This window comes from Aedes albopictus, unplaced genomic scaffold, assembly GCF_035046485.1.
Source record: "Aedes albopictus strain Foshan unplaced genomic scaffold, AalbF5 HiC_scaffold_506, whole genome shotgun sequence".
Taxonomy (NCBI): Eukaryota; Metazoa; Arthropoda; class Insecta; order Diptera; family Culicidae; genus Aedes; species Aedes albopictus.
The window spans coordinates 6,883-25,000 of NW_026917317.1; the positions used below are offsets into that span (position 1 = coordinate 6,883).

The following is an 18,118-nucleotide window of genomic DNA, read 5'->3' on the forward strand; positions in this document are numbered from 1 at the left end:
ATAATTAAAAAAACGTCCTAATAGAGTTTCCAGTTGATAACAATCTCCATTTTTTTAGTCATCGTACATGCCATAAGAACCATTACAATAAAAAAATGTGCCAACATTGTCAATGTCGCTTACTGCAGAATAACGATAGGATAGGAACTGATCACATACTACACTATCTTTTATTATCTATTCAAGCTAACGCCTACATACTTATCAATCTATCGAAAAACAGTTCTGAAATAGGCCAAGGTACGCAAAATTTACTTTACTTATTAATTTTATTTTAATCTCAAAAAATTACAAATAGCTTAACTTACAAAGCTAACGTTTATCGGTTACTTTTGTTTCAACTAACTAGTCAGTCATGTCACAGAACATCACCACAACCACCATCGTCGTCAATTAATCATCGTAGCTGCTCTGAAGCACTTGACCCAGCCGCTCCACAAACAATCCCGTCTCGATGAACGTACAGTTGGCTACCTGAACGAACGAGGAAGCCTGGCAGTGCGTTTTGCCAAAGGACCTCAGTGCCGGAAAACTCACGACCAACTTCTGTACACTGCTAGCTGCTCTGTCCCAGCTGTACCAAACTCCGACGCATGCCATCACCAGTAGCAGCAACCACCCCAAGTACCAGCAACATCCCCTTTCGATGTATTCGTCATCGTCGGCGAAGCCTCTTCTAGCGTTGTTCCGCTGAACTCCCAAGAATACAGCATGTGCCCGGTGATCCGGACCCCAAGGATTCCGTGCGGCGTGATACTCCCGTATGGCATTGCGAATGTCCGTAGCCCTTTGCTGTTTGTGCGAAATTAGGGGATCCATCCTGTTTTTGTTGTTTCGTTCCTGTGCGAACAAACAGTGCGTTCCACGAACGGTGACTTCATAGACGATACTGCACGACGGCAAACATCACTACACAAAAATAGGCATTCTCTAGCTGATATGGTGTGTGAGGTTGCGAAAGTGCACTTGTGTAATTATAAATAGGTGGTATTGATACTGAGCTGGTACTGGTGTGGGACTATCAGGGTGTCGGATTTCGGCTGCTTGAATATGTAGGTAGTTATTTAATTTAGTTCAATTGAATGCTGTGGACTTGATAGAAGTAAACGCGAGAGAGACAGACAGCGTACGTGCGGCACTTGTGCATCGAACATGTGAAACTCAAATATGAACCAGTTAACCGTGAATTATGTGACAAACCTAATTTTCCGGCCTTTAGAAATCTGGACTATTGCATTGGAATTAAAATTCATGGAACGCATAATCTGACACGATTGATGATTTCTCAGCACTCTTGGCGATTAAGCCGTTAGTACACAGGGTCAATTATTTGTCCAAAAAGAAACCAATGTCCAAACATTTTTTTGACTCGATCTAATTTTCATTAGTGCCAAACTAATGTTGTTTCTTGAGTTCTTTCTTTGTGAAATATTTGAGCCTTTGTACTTCAGGCCTTAGTTTGGTGTTTCCACAGCACTAGGATTACTATGCTATATTCTTGAACAGCGGTGTAATTAAGTATGCATAGGGTACAAAAAAACTTGCTGTTTCTGTAAATGTCAATAAGACTAAAAGAACACAATGATTGAAAAAAAAAAAAACTCCATCATGTTGTACAAAATTCAACAGTAACCTAAAAAGGACTACAAGACAATAAGTTGAAAAGAAGAGCGTTCAACATAGCTCTGGTCCGTACAAGTTCCTACTTCATGCTTCCACAGGTCAAGCGATAACAAAGACCGCCAGCTAAGAGTTGTGTGCTTAGCTGGTAGTGCAAGCTGGGCACTGTTGTCCTTCTGACTTCAGCTAGATTGAGGAGGTACGTCTCAAGTGTCTGTTTACCAAGGAGGTGGCAGCCCCACAACGGTGGATAGGGGACCTTAGGCCAACAACCTACTGTTTCCGAAACCCAAAAAAAAAAGAAAAAAAATGATTACGAATTCATTCAACGGCAACGCCTTTTAGCGCGAAACAACGGACAAGACGGCCCTCTGCATCACCGTGGGTGCCCAAGTCTGAAAGTCGTATGTCTAAAAAGGACGATTTTTTTTTCTTTATTGAAGTGACTTTTCGCCAGAAGCGAGTTCACCACTAAGTGGATGAAATCGTTATATATTCTATGTATGTACCTACATAGAGTGGGTCATTGTTGTATGAGAAATGATCGCATCAACCCGGATCAAAGCTTATCCAAAATAACCGTGAAAAATTTGGGAACGATGGGTTGCGCTCCCGTATTCCGCATTGCGATTGGAATTTGCATGGAAGTATGAGAGTTTTTCGTATTTTTTTCTCATAAGGGGCTTAAATGTTTCCCAAAATATGTAACCAATGAATTTAAAATGTAGTCTTGGAAGTACCGAAAAACTTTGTCGAAGACCGCAAAGCGATCCGACTTTTATGACGTTCAGATCGTTTGATGGTGCTTCAAATTTAACATATAAAGGAATAAAATCAATAATACTAGTTTACAGCATTTTTAAACTCGGTAAGCTGATGATCATTTCTAGTGTAGAATCATGCATGCCCTGAGTTCGAAAACCTGAAGAAAGAAAAATTCAGTACAGCGGGTTTTTTACGACTTTACATACAAGGCTGTCGATTTGAGATCGATTTTTGTTCTATTTTTAACCAATTTGCTCCCTTCATACATCTCTTTTTCCATAACCAATGCTGAAATTTTCACTGTATCTGGCTAACACATGGGCTAACATCTTATATTTCAAATGTATGTTGAGAAAGTCACTTTTAATGGATTTTTTCCTACGAAAAGAAATAAAACTTTTTTTTTGTTTTTAATTTTGTTCAATTTTAAGGAAATATCTTGAGCCTCACTAATTTGATATAAAAATTATGTTCAGATGATTGAAACAATTCTATTTAGCTTTCTGTTTATACAAAAAGATTGAAAATTTGTTAACCGCAACGCAAAATATTTATATTTTAGTAAATTCCATATTTTTAAAAACTGTAGAGGTCGATTTTCAGGAAAAACTCAAAAACTGTTCTACTTTAAATTTTTTGAAGCAGGATCTTGATATCAGCACTTAATTATGTAGCATCACATGCTCGTTGCTAAAAGTTCACGACTTTCGTTTAATTTTGTAAACTAGTGTAATAAAATCTCGATTTTTGTGCTTACGATTGATAAGTATAATTTTTTCCACAATCGTCGGATCATTTTGTGGTTTTCGGCAGTTTTTCGGCATACCATAGGATTTAGCTAAACGACATCAATTACATCGTTTTCGACAAAAAATGTCAACTTATGAGAGAAATGTAGAAACGTAGGGTCTGGTACCATTCGGGCAGGAGCACCTATTTTGGACACTTGCTGCTGTAGCTCAGTCAGTTTTCAGCTACTTGACTTGAGTTTTGGAATACGATAAGATACGCACAGTATCTTGCCATGTACAAATTTTCATATCAATTGGTTTGAGATAGCAGCAAGTACCCAAAATAGGTGCTCCTGCCCAAATGGTTCCAGACCCCACGTTTTCCTATATACTAAATGTCATACGAATTCTATTCGCAATACGGAGACGCAACCAATTTCTTCAAAATTTTGAACGGTTATTTTGAACGCTCAAAGGAATCGAAAAAGCCTTGTTCCAAAAAATCCCAATGGGAATGAAAGCAAACACAATACACTCCGACCTTATTTTATCGGTGTAAATTAGATCGGACGTGAAAAAAATAACAGAACTTTCTCTGAATTCCACTAAGAATTTGCATCCTTTGTCAAAAGATGCAAATTCTTGGTGCAATTCAAAGGAACAGTACTTAACTCGATTTTCTTTTTACTTACAGATATTCCCCTAACAAGCCCAGGTTAATCATCATCAGAACTTTCTCACTTTCGCCTTAATACAAGTACTAGATGCTAGTTTATCTTCTCCACGTGTTCAGCAAAGTTTGAGTATTGAACTAAAACTATTAGGTGTGGCCTTTCACTATTCAGAATTGTGACTCCGATGGCAACACGGATCGTTCTATATAACATATTTCATTAACTGGGGTATCCAAATCATATAGAAAAGTGTCATCTTCGGTATAGCTGTTCAGAAGGACAAGAACATTCTGGTGATTCACCATTTAGGCGGTGATTTCGACGCTAAGTGGCGCTAGTTAACAAGTACAGATTTCGACTTTCCATCTCGGAATCCAAAGGAGCTGAAAATGTGTCGTTTTCGGCAAAGTTGTTCAGAAGGATAATAACATTCTGGTGCATGAGTAAAGGCTAGTTTCCACTTCGTGAGTACTGTGCAAAAAGATATATATATCCCATGGGACAAGTAATGGTCAAGTAATCCAACCGCATATAACGCACTTAAAACCCCGACAACGCCTATGTAACGTCTCTGTAATGCCTAGGTAACGTCTCTGAAACCCGCTGAAAATCCTATAAAACTTGCTGACATGCTGTGAACCCAGTGTAATGCCCCTGAAACATCGTGGAACCCCTTAGAACGGCTCTGAAATCTCCCTGAAACGCCATGTAACCCCTTGCAACGCCCCTAGAAGCTCCCGTGTGACATTTTGAAACCCCCTGAAACTCCAGAAACCTTTTCACATCTACCGTGAATTGACTTTTTTGAAATACACCCGATTCATTTTTTTTGGGTTTGGTTTTTGCTATAACTCAGTCAATTTTCAACCGATTCTCATGAAATTTTGTACACATGTAGGCACGATTAGTACTATCCGTGTACAAAAAGTCAATTGATTCAAAATTTACTGAATCATAGCAAAAAAAAAACGACCCGTGCAAAAAAAAAAAAGAATCGTGTGTATGTTACGTGCATAGGCGCTTAGGCCAACTTAGGGGGGGGGGGGGCAAGCATGGTTTTGCCCCCTCAATATTCGACGATTTTCAAATTTTCCCATACAAAAAATCAGAAAAACAGGCTTTGCCCCCCCCCCAATAATTTGACCAAGTTGGCGCCCCTGGTTACGTGTTTTTTTAAGGCGGACCGCGTAAAAAACTCAGTGCATAAATTTTGAGTCACAAGTTGAAACAATCTATTGCACTTTAGGTGCATAATTACATTGACGAGCATTCGAAATGCCTATGTTACACTTGATTTGAGAGGTTAAGCTTTATTTGGATCTGTATAATAATGTGATGTGCTACGTACTACACTTGAAGTGCACCGGATCTGTGATATTTGGCTTAACTTGAATTTGCATGATCAGTGTTGCCAGCAAGACTCTTTATGTCGAAATGTTAATCAATGCACTGCATCAATGCATGTGCGTGCACTATAACATTATAAAACATTCGAATTGCCCATGGCCTCAAGGAAAGAACTCTAGAATCAACACGTGTTTGTTATTGTACGTTTTTCTCTCCTGATCTTTTGTGAATGATACTGAGAAGTTTAGTGGAAGATGAGCTTTGAAACCAGTGGTGTGTCTGTCTGTCCGAGATTTGTGAGATTTTCGCGGTGTAGTGTTTCGTTGTATATATTCAAAAGTAAAACCAAGAAGATGTTTGAAAATCCGCTGAGCATCACTAAATACCACCCACCGCCCACCAAACAGCTAGCAGCCACACCACATAGTTCCGCTACTCACCACTAAGCATCGCAGACGCAAGGATAAGGCGACCATGAGGAGTGGCGTATGAGGAGCCATAATAAGGCGAATTTCAACAAAGCGGGAAATTCGCGGTCGGAGAATCTGGTTTGTGAAAGCGCCATTGCTCCACAACATTGTTAAACGCAAACTGTTCTCGAGTATGGCTTTTTCTGTTTCCTCTCAGCAGCAAACTGCCACCTAATTAAGTTGGAACGAATTCAATACCGTTGTCTGTGTATTGCCTTTGGCTGCATGCACTCAACGCATAATGCGAGCCTAGAGGTCATGGCAGGGGTGAAACCTCTCCAGAACCGCTTCTGGGAGCTCTCGCTAAGGTTACTCATCAAGTGTGGAGTGAGCAACACACTGGTTATTGAAAACTTCGAAGATGCTCAGACTGAACACTCAGTCAAAATTCATGAGAATATATATCTTCTACATGTCATCTGACATAAGCCTCCCAGGTTATAATCCTCCTCGTGTACACTTCACCAATGACAGTTCTTCTGTTAAATACGATCTGTCCATGAAACAAGCCGTTCAGGGAATACCAGATCAACTTCGATGTATATCTATTCCTCGCATTTTTAACGAAAAGTACCAAAATGTCAATTGCCGTAAGAGATTTTTCACTGATGGGTCTCGCATAAATGGATCCTCTGGTTTCGGTGTCTTCAATGAAAATTTCACCGCCTTCCGCAAACTTCAGGAATCTTGTTCGGTTTATGCTGCTGAGCTGGCAGCAATCAACTTCGCTTTGGGGATGATTTCCAACATGCCCGCAGATCATTTCTTCATCTTCTAGGATAGTCTCAGTTCTATTGAGGCACTCCGGTCGATGAAATCTGTAAGGCACGCATCTTACTTTCTTACAAAAATAAGGGAGCAGATGGGTGTACTGGTCGAAAGATCATACAAGATTACCTTTGTATGGGTCCCCTCACATTGCGAGATTTATGGCAATGAGAAGGCGGACTCTCTCGCAAAGGTGGGCGCACAGGAAGGTGAGATCTATGATAGAAGAATTTCACACGATGAATTTTTCCATTTTGTTCGCCAGAGTTCTCTTCAAAGTTGGCAAAATGATTGGCGAGATGGCCAGCTGGGACGGTGGTTACATTCCATTATTCCTCATGTTTCCTTGCGAGCGTGGTGGCATGGTTTGGATGTAAGTCGAAATTTCATTCGTGTGATGTCAAGACTTATGTCCAACCATTACTCGCTAGACGCGCATTTACACAGGATTAACCTCGCGTTGAGCAATGTTTGTACTAAGTGCGATTCCGGATATAACGACATCGACCACGTAGTTTGAAAATGCCCGGATAATGACGCCTCCAGAGCACTTTTATTGAATAACCCTTGAAGCCCGAGGTAGACAACCCTTTGTTCTTGTGAGAGATGTGTTGGGGACCCGCGACCTTATCTATATGCGGTCCATTTATGAATTCCTTTGCATGTGTTGTATAAAGGTATAATCTTCTTGTTTTTTTTCGCTTCAGTTTTTTTTTCTTGTGTTTTGTCCTTTTTGTGTTACATGTTCCTGGCCATCCGGCAGATTAAACCCCGTGACAAGTCCATGCCAACAACAGAGGCGACGCCAAAAGCCAAGATACCTCCCGGATGTGCTACAGCGAATCCTGAAACCTTATCCTTACCATGCCTATCCTTAAAATGATGTGACCCGCTAACCTCGAGCAGCCACGAGTACCCTGGCCTCCTGCCCGTACTAATCTTGATCTTAAGAAAGAAATAAATCGTATGTAATATACAAAAAATGAATTTCGGCTCCGTAAAGCGTTACACGCAATTGAGCCATAAATAAACGAACTAGATAAAAAAAAATGTTAAACGCAAAACCATATCAAACAGACGTGTTGAGATTAAATATTTGGAGTTTGAAAACCCGTAAAAAAGAACATTTGGAGTTTGATGGCCGTAGACAAACTGAAGTGAAAGTTAGTGGAAGATGCAGAAGATCGAAAAGTATCCAGGTAACAATTCCCCGACCAGAACCCCCCCCCCCCCCCCCCCCCACTTTGCCCCATCACTAAGGTGTCACCCATTCGTTCCCAAATCGCCCGCAGGACCCCTTGGTTTCTTGGTGTAGTGCTTGAAAGCTTCTAGAAAGTATGTTTTATGCTCCGTAGTGTCGCCAACTTTGGCAAGTTTAGGATCTTAAAAAATAAATCATTTCAGGACGAATGGTTTATTTGCATATCGCTGAAGTATTCCAGAAAATTTGAGATGAATATCATGTATACCGGGAGACCGGAAGAGTGATTATTCTTCGGAGAACAAGTTTTTGAAAACAAGTAAAAAACTAAGCTGGTGCAAAACAGGCAGAATCCTGACTTAAATTCTCGGAATACCATAAAGTACAATGAAGAATTTTCAAACACAAACTAAGAATGTCAATCGTACATTATGACATTAGTTTTACTTTGCAAAAATATTATTATTAAGGCCATCCCAGGAACCTGCGGCGCACCTGAGAAAGATTCACGGCGCACCAGGGCGCCGCGGCGTACAGTTTGGGAAGTACTGTAAGGGAAGAAGAAAGTGATAGATAAGGTAGGAGATAGGCTGTAAGGAAGTGGGAGGAATAAAGGTACCTGTGTGCACGAAAGTCGAAACAAAGTGGGAAAGTGTGTTGTAATCCGGAGTTCAAGTGTTTTCTTGGTCGCGACTGGTCACGCGCATATGCCGACCCTGAGGCAGTGAAGAAGGGGGTCTTATAGATGCCAGATAGGGGTGATACACAAATTATGTCACGCAAAAATCTACCTTTTTCAACCCCCCTCCCCCCCCTATGTCACACTTTTTGTATGGGACCTAAATATTTTTTGTAAGGGTCGTCACGTTCTGCGAAACCCCCCTCCCCCCTAAAAGCGTGACGTAATTTGTGCACGGCCCCATAGGGGGAGGCCCCATTAGGTACAGCTTGAATGTGCGCAGCTTCTGCGCAGCACACCACCTCTGCCGCTTGATTCACAAATGCACAACTATAAATGCTCATGCTCGCTAGCGCCATCTATGTGCAGAGTTACGAATTAAGCAGCCCATCATGTGTAAGTCCATGACCTATCCAATAACTTTGCCCAAGACTCAACTTAACTTAGTGATCGGAATCCTGAGATACATCACATAGAAAATTGGTATTCCTATTAACGCCATCTATGTGTGGAGTTTCGAATTAAACGGACCATCATCTGGAAGCACTTGACCTATACAACAACTTTTCCGAAGAAACCATTTTTTTGAGTGATCAGAGTCCTCAGATATATGAGATATAAGATATACATGCTCAGTAACGCCACCTCTACGAGGAGTTCCGAATTAAACGACACATTATCTGTAAGTTCTTGATCTACTCACCCAGCCAACAAATTGATTCACATAACTCTGTTACAACTGTGCTGAGTAAACACGTTGTATAAAATGCACCAAATATGCTGAATTTGGAGGCCATATACGTACATTTTGAGAAAACCACTGTGAGTCATACTAGGGTAAATCGCCAATTGTTGCACGGCTAAAAATTCGCCAATTGTTGCATACCTCATAAGAATAACATGGAGTGTGCAACTATAGGCGAATATTTAGCCGTGCAGCAATTGGAAAATTACCCTACTTCAGACGAATTCATTTGGCATGTTTTACAACTTGTTTTTATAACTTTGCTTGGCAATATATATGATTTCATTTTCACATGTTCAAATATAAAAAAAGGAAGATTACAAGCCTAGATTTTCCGACCTGCAGCTCATTAATCAGATACCCTACCACTATGTCAATAACTGACTGTTATAGAACGTGAAATTTAAGCAAATATAAATAATTGGTAGACTGGTCTGAATAGCCACAAGTACCAGTATTGAGTGATAAAATTGTGAACTCAAACCCATTACACTTTCGCAACTCAGTTATGTGGAAATTTCTTCGTTTGAAAAGGATTATTTGAAATGCACATTTTGGAGACCATATACGTACAAATTGACAGTATCATTTTGACATACACGAATTGATCCAGCGAATTATATAGTATCACATATAACTTAGTTTGTCCCTATATATGATTTATTTTTCACAATTATAAAATAACAACAAGTCGTGTCAGTCTTTTGATCAAAAGTGTGGATTTTAGCAAAAATGTTGGTAAAAATTAAAGCATAGTGTGAAATATTTTGGTGGTTTAGTGAAATTTATTGATTATGCTGAGGTGAGGCTGTATAGCGGCAGCTAAATGCATGAAGCAGGCGGATAGGTTTGCTGAGTTTACATAATGAGCTTATAAAAGCCACTTTCAGTGTCTAGAATAAGTTAGTCTTAATTGTGAGTTGTATCTTAGTGTTTAATTGAATAAAATTGTTTTTTTTTTATATGCTAGACAGCATTCTAATTATTTGCACATAGCTGCCTTTGGAGCTGCTAGATAGAATTATGGTAGGTTAAAGTAAAAACACGCACTGCATCTTTACTTATTTGAGTTAAGAGATGCGCCTATTGACATATTCCCAAAAAACATTTATTTTTCATCAACAACTGACTCTCCAACTAGATACCCTCACCGTATAATTTTATTCTTACAAATATGACCTCATGTGCAATCTCACATTTAAGATTACGATAGAATCGCAACAAGTGCATTTGAAGTTGTTGAAGAATGTCAACTTGAAGTTGTATAATTGTAGACGCAAAATTGGAATTACTAATACTGCCAAATGAAATCGGTTGAAATTGTGGACTTCGTATACAATTTCACCTTATCTGTTATTGCACCTTATATAATTCTAACTAAATGTGTTCATTAACCCTAAAAGGGATACCTTCATGGCCTCAATTTCGTCACCTCGCTGAGTGTGTTCCATCAAAGACGAGCTCTGAAAGGCGCCTGGGGTCCAATGGACCCCAGGTATCCCTTTTAGGGTTAATATAACTTTAGAATAACATCCTCATATGACTTTTGATTTGCTGGGCAACAAGTTTGCCAAAGGTATCATCACAGACAAACAGACGTCTTACTCTACCCACTTCCCATCGTTTCCCTTTTTAACGGACTTTTCACATATTCTGTAGTTCACAAATCTCTCGCTCATGGCGCTCGCATCGTTTTTGCTCCTATTTGACATTTGCTCACTACCGCCATATACTCAGTGAGTTTGCGAAACACAGCATAATTAGCATTGGGCGATTATACTTTTGTGACGATGGTTTTAGTCGCACTTTGTTCCAAATAATACGTCTGTTTGTCTGTGGTATCATCATTCTAGGTGATCTGGATAAGTGGTCTGGATCTTAATTTTTTTTTGTAGAGTGACCAGGTGGAGCTGCAGGACAGCTAATAGCAAAGCCTGGACCCTTTCCCAACTTTCCCCCTACTAGGACCAATACTCACGATGGACTAGACGATGTCGTCAACTTGAGCAAAGTGTGTTGTAATTAGTATTGGGTCGTAGTAGTTTTTAAAAATACTGTGTTTCAACTATTCCCATCGCACTAGTGTTTTGACCGAATGGAAGCTCCAAAGATAAATTGATAGTTGAACAATATTTCAATAATAGAAAATCTCCGTGGTCACTGGACAACATCAGAGAGAAGAAAGGCTATCTATGTTAACGCCTTCAAAGTACTATTCCTGAGAAATATTACAAAAGAGAGCAATAAAAAATATGTAATAGCTAGTTTTTAAAGATTTGAATAATTCTGAAAATTATTCGGAGACAGCTACCAGAGCTAGCGTTTTTAGCCGATATGGGCAACTAGTTTTTTCTGACAGCTTCTCCAAATAACAATCAAATAATATCCTACCGTCGTGCGGGGCTTCTTTATACAGTCAGGTTTATTTTTACGCGGTTTTGATTTACGCGGCCGCGTAAATGAAAACTCCATACAAAAAAAAATTTCATCGTCTTATTTTTGCATGATTTGTCGAGAAATGGTGAGACTTTTTTTACGCGGTTTTTCGAAATTCGAACTGAGTTTTTTTTTTACGCGGTACGTATCCCCCGCGTAAAAAAAAACCTGACTGTACACTTTTTCATGGTTTTTCAACTTTATGACATTATAACTCCCAGACTAGTGAATGAATTTCCGCAATTTTTATACACAATAATTGTGAGTATGTATGTAGGATGTATGCAAAATTTGAGCTAAATCCATCAATAAACAAAAAAGTTGTTCATACACCAATCGGACACATCTCATATAGAACCGGATGCGGCCTACTTTGGTCATTTTTATCTATAACAAAACTGCATTTCAAATTCCAGGGTTATTTGGAAAACTACATTGTACCAATACTGTAGTATACTGTATCATACATAATTTCAATAAAAATATGCGTTTTAAGATGGTTCTGTGCTACCTTTGGTATTATGAGCAGCGTGATATTGCTATATAGATAGCCTGAAAAAAGGGACCATCAATCCTTTATTTGGGCGAAACGGTCATTTATAACGTATAACGATACAAATATTCGATTGTATACGCTACGTTGATACATTTTGAATGAATTGATCAACCCTTTGAAATTTATGAACTGTAGAAACAATGCCTACAGACCAAATGTTCTGATACGTTATGTATATTATATTGGTTTATTCGATGTTTTTTCGCGTCCTGACAAGCAATAAACGGTCTGTTTGAAAAATAATTTCAACCAAATGAAGGGAAAACTATTGCTTTATAATAGTTCCTAAGACATCAAACAGATTTGAACCATATTTTGAATTCAAAAAATCCATATTCAAAAGTGTCCAAAGTAGCCCCGCATTTCAAAAGTAGCCCCGCACGACGGTAAGTGATTTTATAATACATTCTGAAAATTATTTCAAGCTGATTACCAATAGTGTCAATAACCGATGTTGGTCATTGACAGCACCAGCATCATCCCCAAATAACTTTCATATTAGTGTTAGATAACACTTTTTGAGCTTCCATTCGACGTTGCAAATCAGTCAAACCCTATATGTCAAAATATAGTTTATAATGTGTCAAATTGTGTTATTAATTTCGCTAGTCATCTTCTGCATATCTGTGATCATCTCAGTTCGAAGTATTCTTATAACCACCGTAACCCTTTACATTGTCAACCGTCCTAAGTCCTAAAGAATCATGTAACTAAATTCCTGTTTTTTTGGTCAGTGTTATAATATCGTCTAGGATATTAAAACAAAAAAGTTAAGTCAGCTGATCTAAAAATGATGAAGATTATTTGTCAACTTTTATATATTCATCCCTAAAAACCTATAAAAATAAGAAATACGAATATAAACTCATTTCTAAAATCAACAGTTTAACCTATACCTAATCCGTCCATTATTTTCTAATGGTAATGAATTTAATTGTTCACATAACCTAATCTGTAAGTCAACTTATCCTAGCGTCCCTGTCCTGTGTACTTTCGAATTCAAGTGATGAATGATGAGTGTAACGCAGAGACCTCCCCTACCCACTCTTGCGTTACGTTAAATTTATCAATTATTAAATTAAATAATTATTGTTAAATTTGCGAAAATTCAAAGAATGCAAAGAGTAGGTATATGCAAGCTGAATTATAACTTGTCTTTGACTTGTGATAAATGCACAACGGATATGTTATGTTCGACCTAATGTCAGAATCCTCACATTCCATAAATGAAGTTTATAGCTCAATGTTCACTAGAGTGAATTCAGAATTATAGCAGCTAGGTATGAAGGAAGAATAAATATACGACGGCGAGCTCTTGTATCTTGACTGTTAACAGAGTTGGACGTATTTCATTTTATCTCCGAAGCTATAGATCAGAACATAAAAGGTGTCGACGAGTTGGAAAACGTGCTTGCAGTAGGAGAATAGTGGATTTAAGATTTTTTGTTCCCTACATAAGCAGTGGTAGCGTGCAGAAAATTAAGGAAAAGTTTTCCTTGTGCGGTCAGTGAGCTGTAGGGATTGAAGCAGCTGATCGGTGGGCTTCAGTAGGTCGGCTCTAGAGGCACGTTCTCCTCCATTTGGGAAATTTGTGCCATGATCGGTGGGCTTAGTGGAGCATCAAAAGCGCATTTACGAATTGTGAAGATTTCGGAAGCAAGTGGGGTGTGACAAGGCACGGCGCAGCGTCGTGCTGCCTAGCCATCGTGTGCGAGAGATAGTGTTCTGTCCCAGACGAAAAAACTGTTGAAAAAGTTGAGTGTAGCAAGGTCCAAACCTTGTGTGCATGGAAAAACGTGGATTTAGTAAGAACAGATTATCTCGGAGCCATTTTGATATCTACCGGCCCGGCGTTGAAAGTGGTATATCGGTGATCGCCATTTTGTTAGGCATTGTTATAGGAAGAAAAGAACTGCAATAGAGGTCAATAAGTGAGCGGTGTATCTCGATTGAGTCCGTGAGTGACTCGGCTTGTGTCGGTGCGTTTGCGGTACAGCGGTATAGCGGTATAGCGGCAGTAGTACGAGCAGTGGGCAGAGAAAGGAAGAAGACTGTGAGTGATCAGTGCTTTTTGGCGATTTGGTGAGCGATAGAATTGTGAGACGACTCCGAGGGCTGCGCATTAGACGAAATCGACGGTGAGACGGGCGTTCAAGCGTGAGCAGAGAGCGGCAGCTTTTGTTTCCCGTCGGTTGGTTAAGTAAAGACAGCGAGGTCACGTAAGTCATTTCTATTTTTTTTCCTTTTGTCATTTTTAGACGATTTATCATTTGTTTACGGCAAACATGGCGGCACTGATCGGTACGGTCGATCATTTTGTAAAAGGGTCGAGTTTCGCTAAGTACATGGAAAGAATGAAAATTCTGTACCAACTGAACAACATTCCAGAGGCCACAAAGAAAAATCTTTTCATTACCCTTAGTGGTCCCACGATATTTGACGAAATTTGCTTAATCTACCCAGGGGTTGATATCATGACAATTGATTATGATGAAATGATTAATAAATTAAAAGAGCGTTTAGACAAGACTACTCCTAACATGATGAATAGACACAAGTTTCATTCGCGGATACAGGGCATAGAAGAACCGGCTGAAAATTACGTTCTAGCGTTGAAACTATTAGCAAGTGAGTGTGGGTTTGGAGCTCATAAGGATGAAGCTATAAAAGACAAAATAATTTTTGGTTTGCGTGATCAGGAGTTAAAGCAAAAGCTTTTGATGAGGGATGGCATGTCTTTGGAAGAAGTTGAGGAATTAGTGGTACGCAGTGAGCTTGCTAAGCTTCGAGCAAAGGAATTGAGTTGTACAGAAGAAGGTCCTAGAAGTGTGAATTCGGTTAAATACAAATTAGGAGACGTAGAGCAGCAGCGTAGCGAAATAGGGCGATCCACGAGGCAGTTTTCACGTGACTACGGACGCAGGCAGCGCAGTCGTAGTAGAAGCATGGAGAGGGGACGTGGTGCTTTGCGGTCCGGTTTTAATCGGTACAATCATAGAAATGGATATGTTAACGAACAAAGAGATAATTTTAGAGTATTGCGTGACTATCGGGAGGACAACGTCCATTCTAGCGTAATTTGTAATTTTTGTAAAAAACGTGGCCATGTGAAACGTAACTGCTTCAAATTTATGAACCAAAGATCGGTGAATTTCGTAGAAAAGGAAAAGGAGGAAGTGGAGTACTATGATTTTAAGCGGCTAAAGCTTCAAGAATCGGAAGATGAAGAATCGGATTATCCGTGCATGATGATTTCAGCAGAAGAACACTTCAGTGAGCCATGCGTAGTAAGAGTTTCGGTTAACGGTGTGCAGCTCAAAATGGAAATAGATTGTGGTGCGGCGGTGACGGTTATTAGTAGAGATCATTATAGAAAACACTTTAGTCAGGTGCCAGTAAAAAAATGCAATAGTCGTTTGGTAGTAGTCAATGGTCAACGTTTAGGTATTTTCGGAAAAATTGAGGCTGATGTTGTGGTGGATAATAACCAGAAACGGGCTAATTTAATCATACTCGATGGGCCGGGGAAATTCGTACCGCTGTTCGGCCGTGACTGGATGGATTTGTTTTACCCTCAATGGAGAAAAGCTTTTGTAAATGTAGCGAATATAAACTCAATGGATTCATGCCGACAGGAAACGAAGGGTAATGTAGATACTGAAATTCAATTGCGCTTTCCAAAAGTTTTTGATGGAGATTTTTCGAACCCGATATCAGGTTATGAAGCGGACCTTGCCCTAAAGGAAGATAGACCCATATTCCGTAAAGCTTACGATGTACCATTCAAGCTGAGAGAAAAAGTAACGCAACATTTGGACTCCTTGGAGAAGCAAAATGTAATTTCTCCTATCCAGGTCAGTGAATGGGCTTCTCCGGTCGTGATAGTTTTAAAAAAGGATAATGATATTCGAATGGTACTGGACTGCAAAGCGTCTATAAATAAATGCATTATACCCACAACATACCCTTTACCATTGGCGCAGGACATTTTTGCTTCCCTATCAGGCTGCAAATGGTTTTGTTGTCTCGACCTGGCGGGGGCGTACACGCAATTAAAGTTATCAGAGAGGTCAAAAAAATTTGTTGTCATTAACACAATCAAGGGTCTTTACGTTTACAACCGCCTGCCACAGGGAGCCTCTTCGAGTGCGTCCATATTTCAGAGAGTAATGGACAGTATTTTGATTGGACTGGAATATGTTTGTTGTTATCTTGATGATGTCTTGATTGCTGGTAGGACATTGAAGGAATGTAAGAATAATTTATACCTAGTTCTTCAAAGGCTTCAGGACGCAAATGTGAAAGTAAACCTAAAAAAATGCAAACTTTTCGTACAATCACTTCCATATTTGGGTCATTTAATAACAGATGAAGGAATATTGCCATCTCCTGAAAAGCTGCTAACAGTGCAAGAAGCCAAAGTTCCTAAGGATGTCTCGGAACTAAAGGCATTTTTAGGCCTAATTAATTATTATGGTAGATTTGTGCCTCAATTATCGGTCAAATTGAGCTGTTTGTATGCTTTGCTTCAAAAGGGTGCAAGATACATTTGGGATGAGAGATGTCAAACAGCTTTTCAGGAGAGTAAAACAGCTTTAATCAATGCCAACATTTTAGAATTCTATGACCCAAATAAACCAATCATAGTTATTTCCGACGCTTGTAATTATGGTCTTGGAGGAGTTCTAGCTCATTTGGTAGACGGCAAAGAAAAACCGGTTAGTTTTGTCTCCTTCTCGTTAAACGCGGCACAAAAAGCTTACCCGATTCTTCACTTGGAAGCTTTAGCGTTGCTCTGTACCGTAAAAAAGTTCCATAAATTTTTGTTTGGGCAGAAATTTACAATATACACTGATCACAAGCCCCTGCTAGGAATTTTTGGTAAGGAAGGAAAGCATCAGTTGTGTGTTACTAGGTTGCAACGTTATGCTATGGATATGTCAATATATAATTTTGAAATTCACTATAGGCCTTCTTCTCAAATGGGAAACGCTGATTTTTGTTCTAGGTTCCCTTTAGAAAAAGCGTTCCAAGCCACATTGACAACGGACAAATAAATAGCATAAATTTTTTCAGCGATTTTCCTCTAGATTTTTCTCAAATTGCTAAAGAAAGTGTGTCGGATTCATTTCTTTCAAAAATAGCACTATATATAGCAAACGGATGGCCTCATAGAATAGAAAAGGGTTGGCAACAGGTTTATTCAGTACGGAATGAACTGGAAATTGCAGACGGCTGCATTTTGTACCAGGATCGTGTTATGATACCTTTATCATTGAGACTTCCTATGCTAAAGCTGCTTCATGCAAATCACAGCGGGATAGTTAGGATGAAGCAGCTGGCCCGTCGTAGTTTGTTTTGGTTCGGTTTAAACGCAGATATCGAAAACTTTGTGAAGCTTTGTCAGGCATGTTTAAAGACAGCAGTCGTTCCCAAACCAGAAAGTAACTCTTCTTGGATGCTTACTACACGCCCTTTTAGCCGTATACACGCCGATTTCTTCTATTTTGACTCCAAAACTTATTTACTACTGGTGGATAGTCACACAAAATGGCTAGAAATTGAATTAATGAAGTACGGGACAGATGCAGGTAAAGTTATAAAAAAATTTACAGCTATTTTCGCAAGATTTGGGCTTCCAGACGTGCTCGTCACAGATGGTGGGCCTCCATTCAACTCTAGCCAATTCACGACCTTTATGGAACGGCAGGGAATAAAAGTAATGAAAAGCCCTCCATATAATCCTAGTAGTAATGGACAGGCAGAGAGGATGGTTAGAGTGGCAAAGGATGTTTTTAAGAAGTTCCTATTAGAACCGGAGACAAGATCTTTGGATACAGAAGATCGTATTACGTACTTTTTAATGAATTACAGAAATACCTGTAATTCTGATGACAAATTTCCTTCGGAAAAGATGTTGAGTTTTAAACCAAAAACGTTAATTGATCTTGTTCATCCTAAACGACAGTATAAGCATTATCTGGAACCTCTTCCTGAGAAGGAAAAGGTTTTTGTAGATACTTGTAGTACGCCCTCACAGGATCCTTTTCTTATGTTAACTTTGGGAGACAAAGTCTTGTATAAGAACAATAATAAACATTCGATAGAGAGGTGGATCGTAGCCAA

General features: G+C 39.4%; 2 protein-coding genes across 2 annotated transcripts; one reads left to right on the plus strand and one right to left on the minus strand.

Annotated features, from left to right (window-relative positions):
• Window positions 1-250: 250 nt before the first annotated feature.
• On the minus strand, window positions 251-1,038 carry LOC109419651 (uncharacterized). The gene has a single exon (XM_019693879.3). It carries the CDS (start codon window positions 817-819, stop codon window positions 394-396), a length of 426 nt encoding a protein of 141 aa, XP_019549424.3. The 5' UTR covers window positions 820-1,038; the 3' UTR covers window positions 251-393.
• Window positions 1,039-13,319: 12,281 nt separating this feature from the next.
• LOC134284678 (uncharacterized protein K02A2.6-like) lies at window positions 13,320-16,504 on the plus strand (the record flags this gene model as incomplete). Its single annotated transcript, XM_062843760.1, has 2 exons — window positions 13,320-15,637; window positions 15,710-16,504. Coding segments are annotated over exons 1-2 (2,155 nt in total), but the record flags the coding sequence as incomplete, so codon positions are not given.
• Between the last annotated feature and the right edge of the window lie 1,614 nt (window positions 16,505-18,118).

Excerpts from the sequence above, each read along its gene's own strand:
- LOC109419651 (XM_019693879.3), bottom strand. The coding sequence starts at position 819 with ATGGATCCCCTAATTTCGCACAAACAGCAAAGGGCTACGGACATTCGC.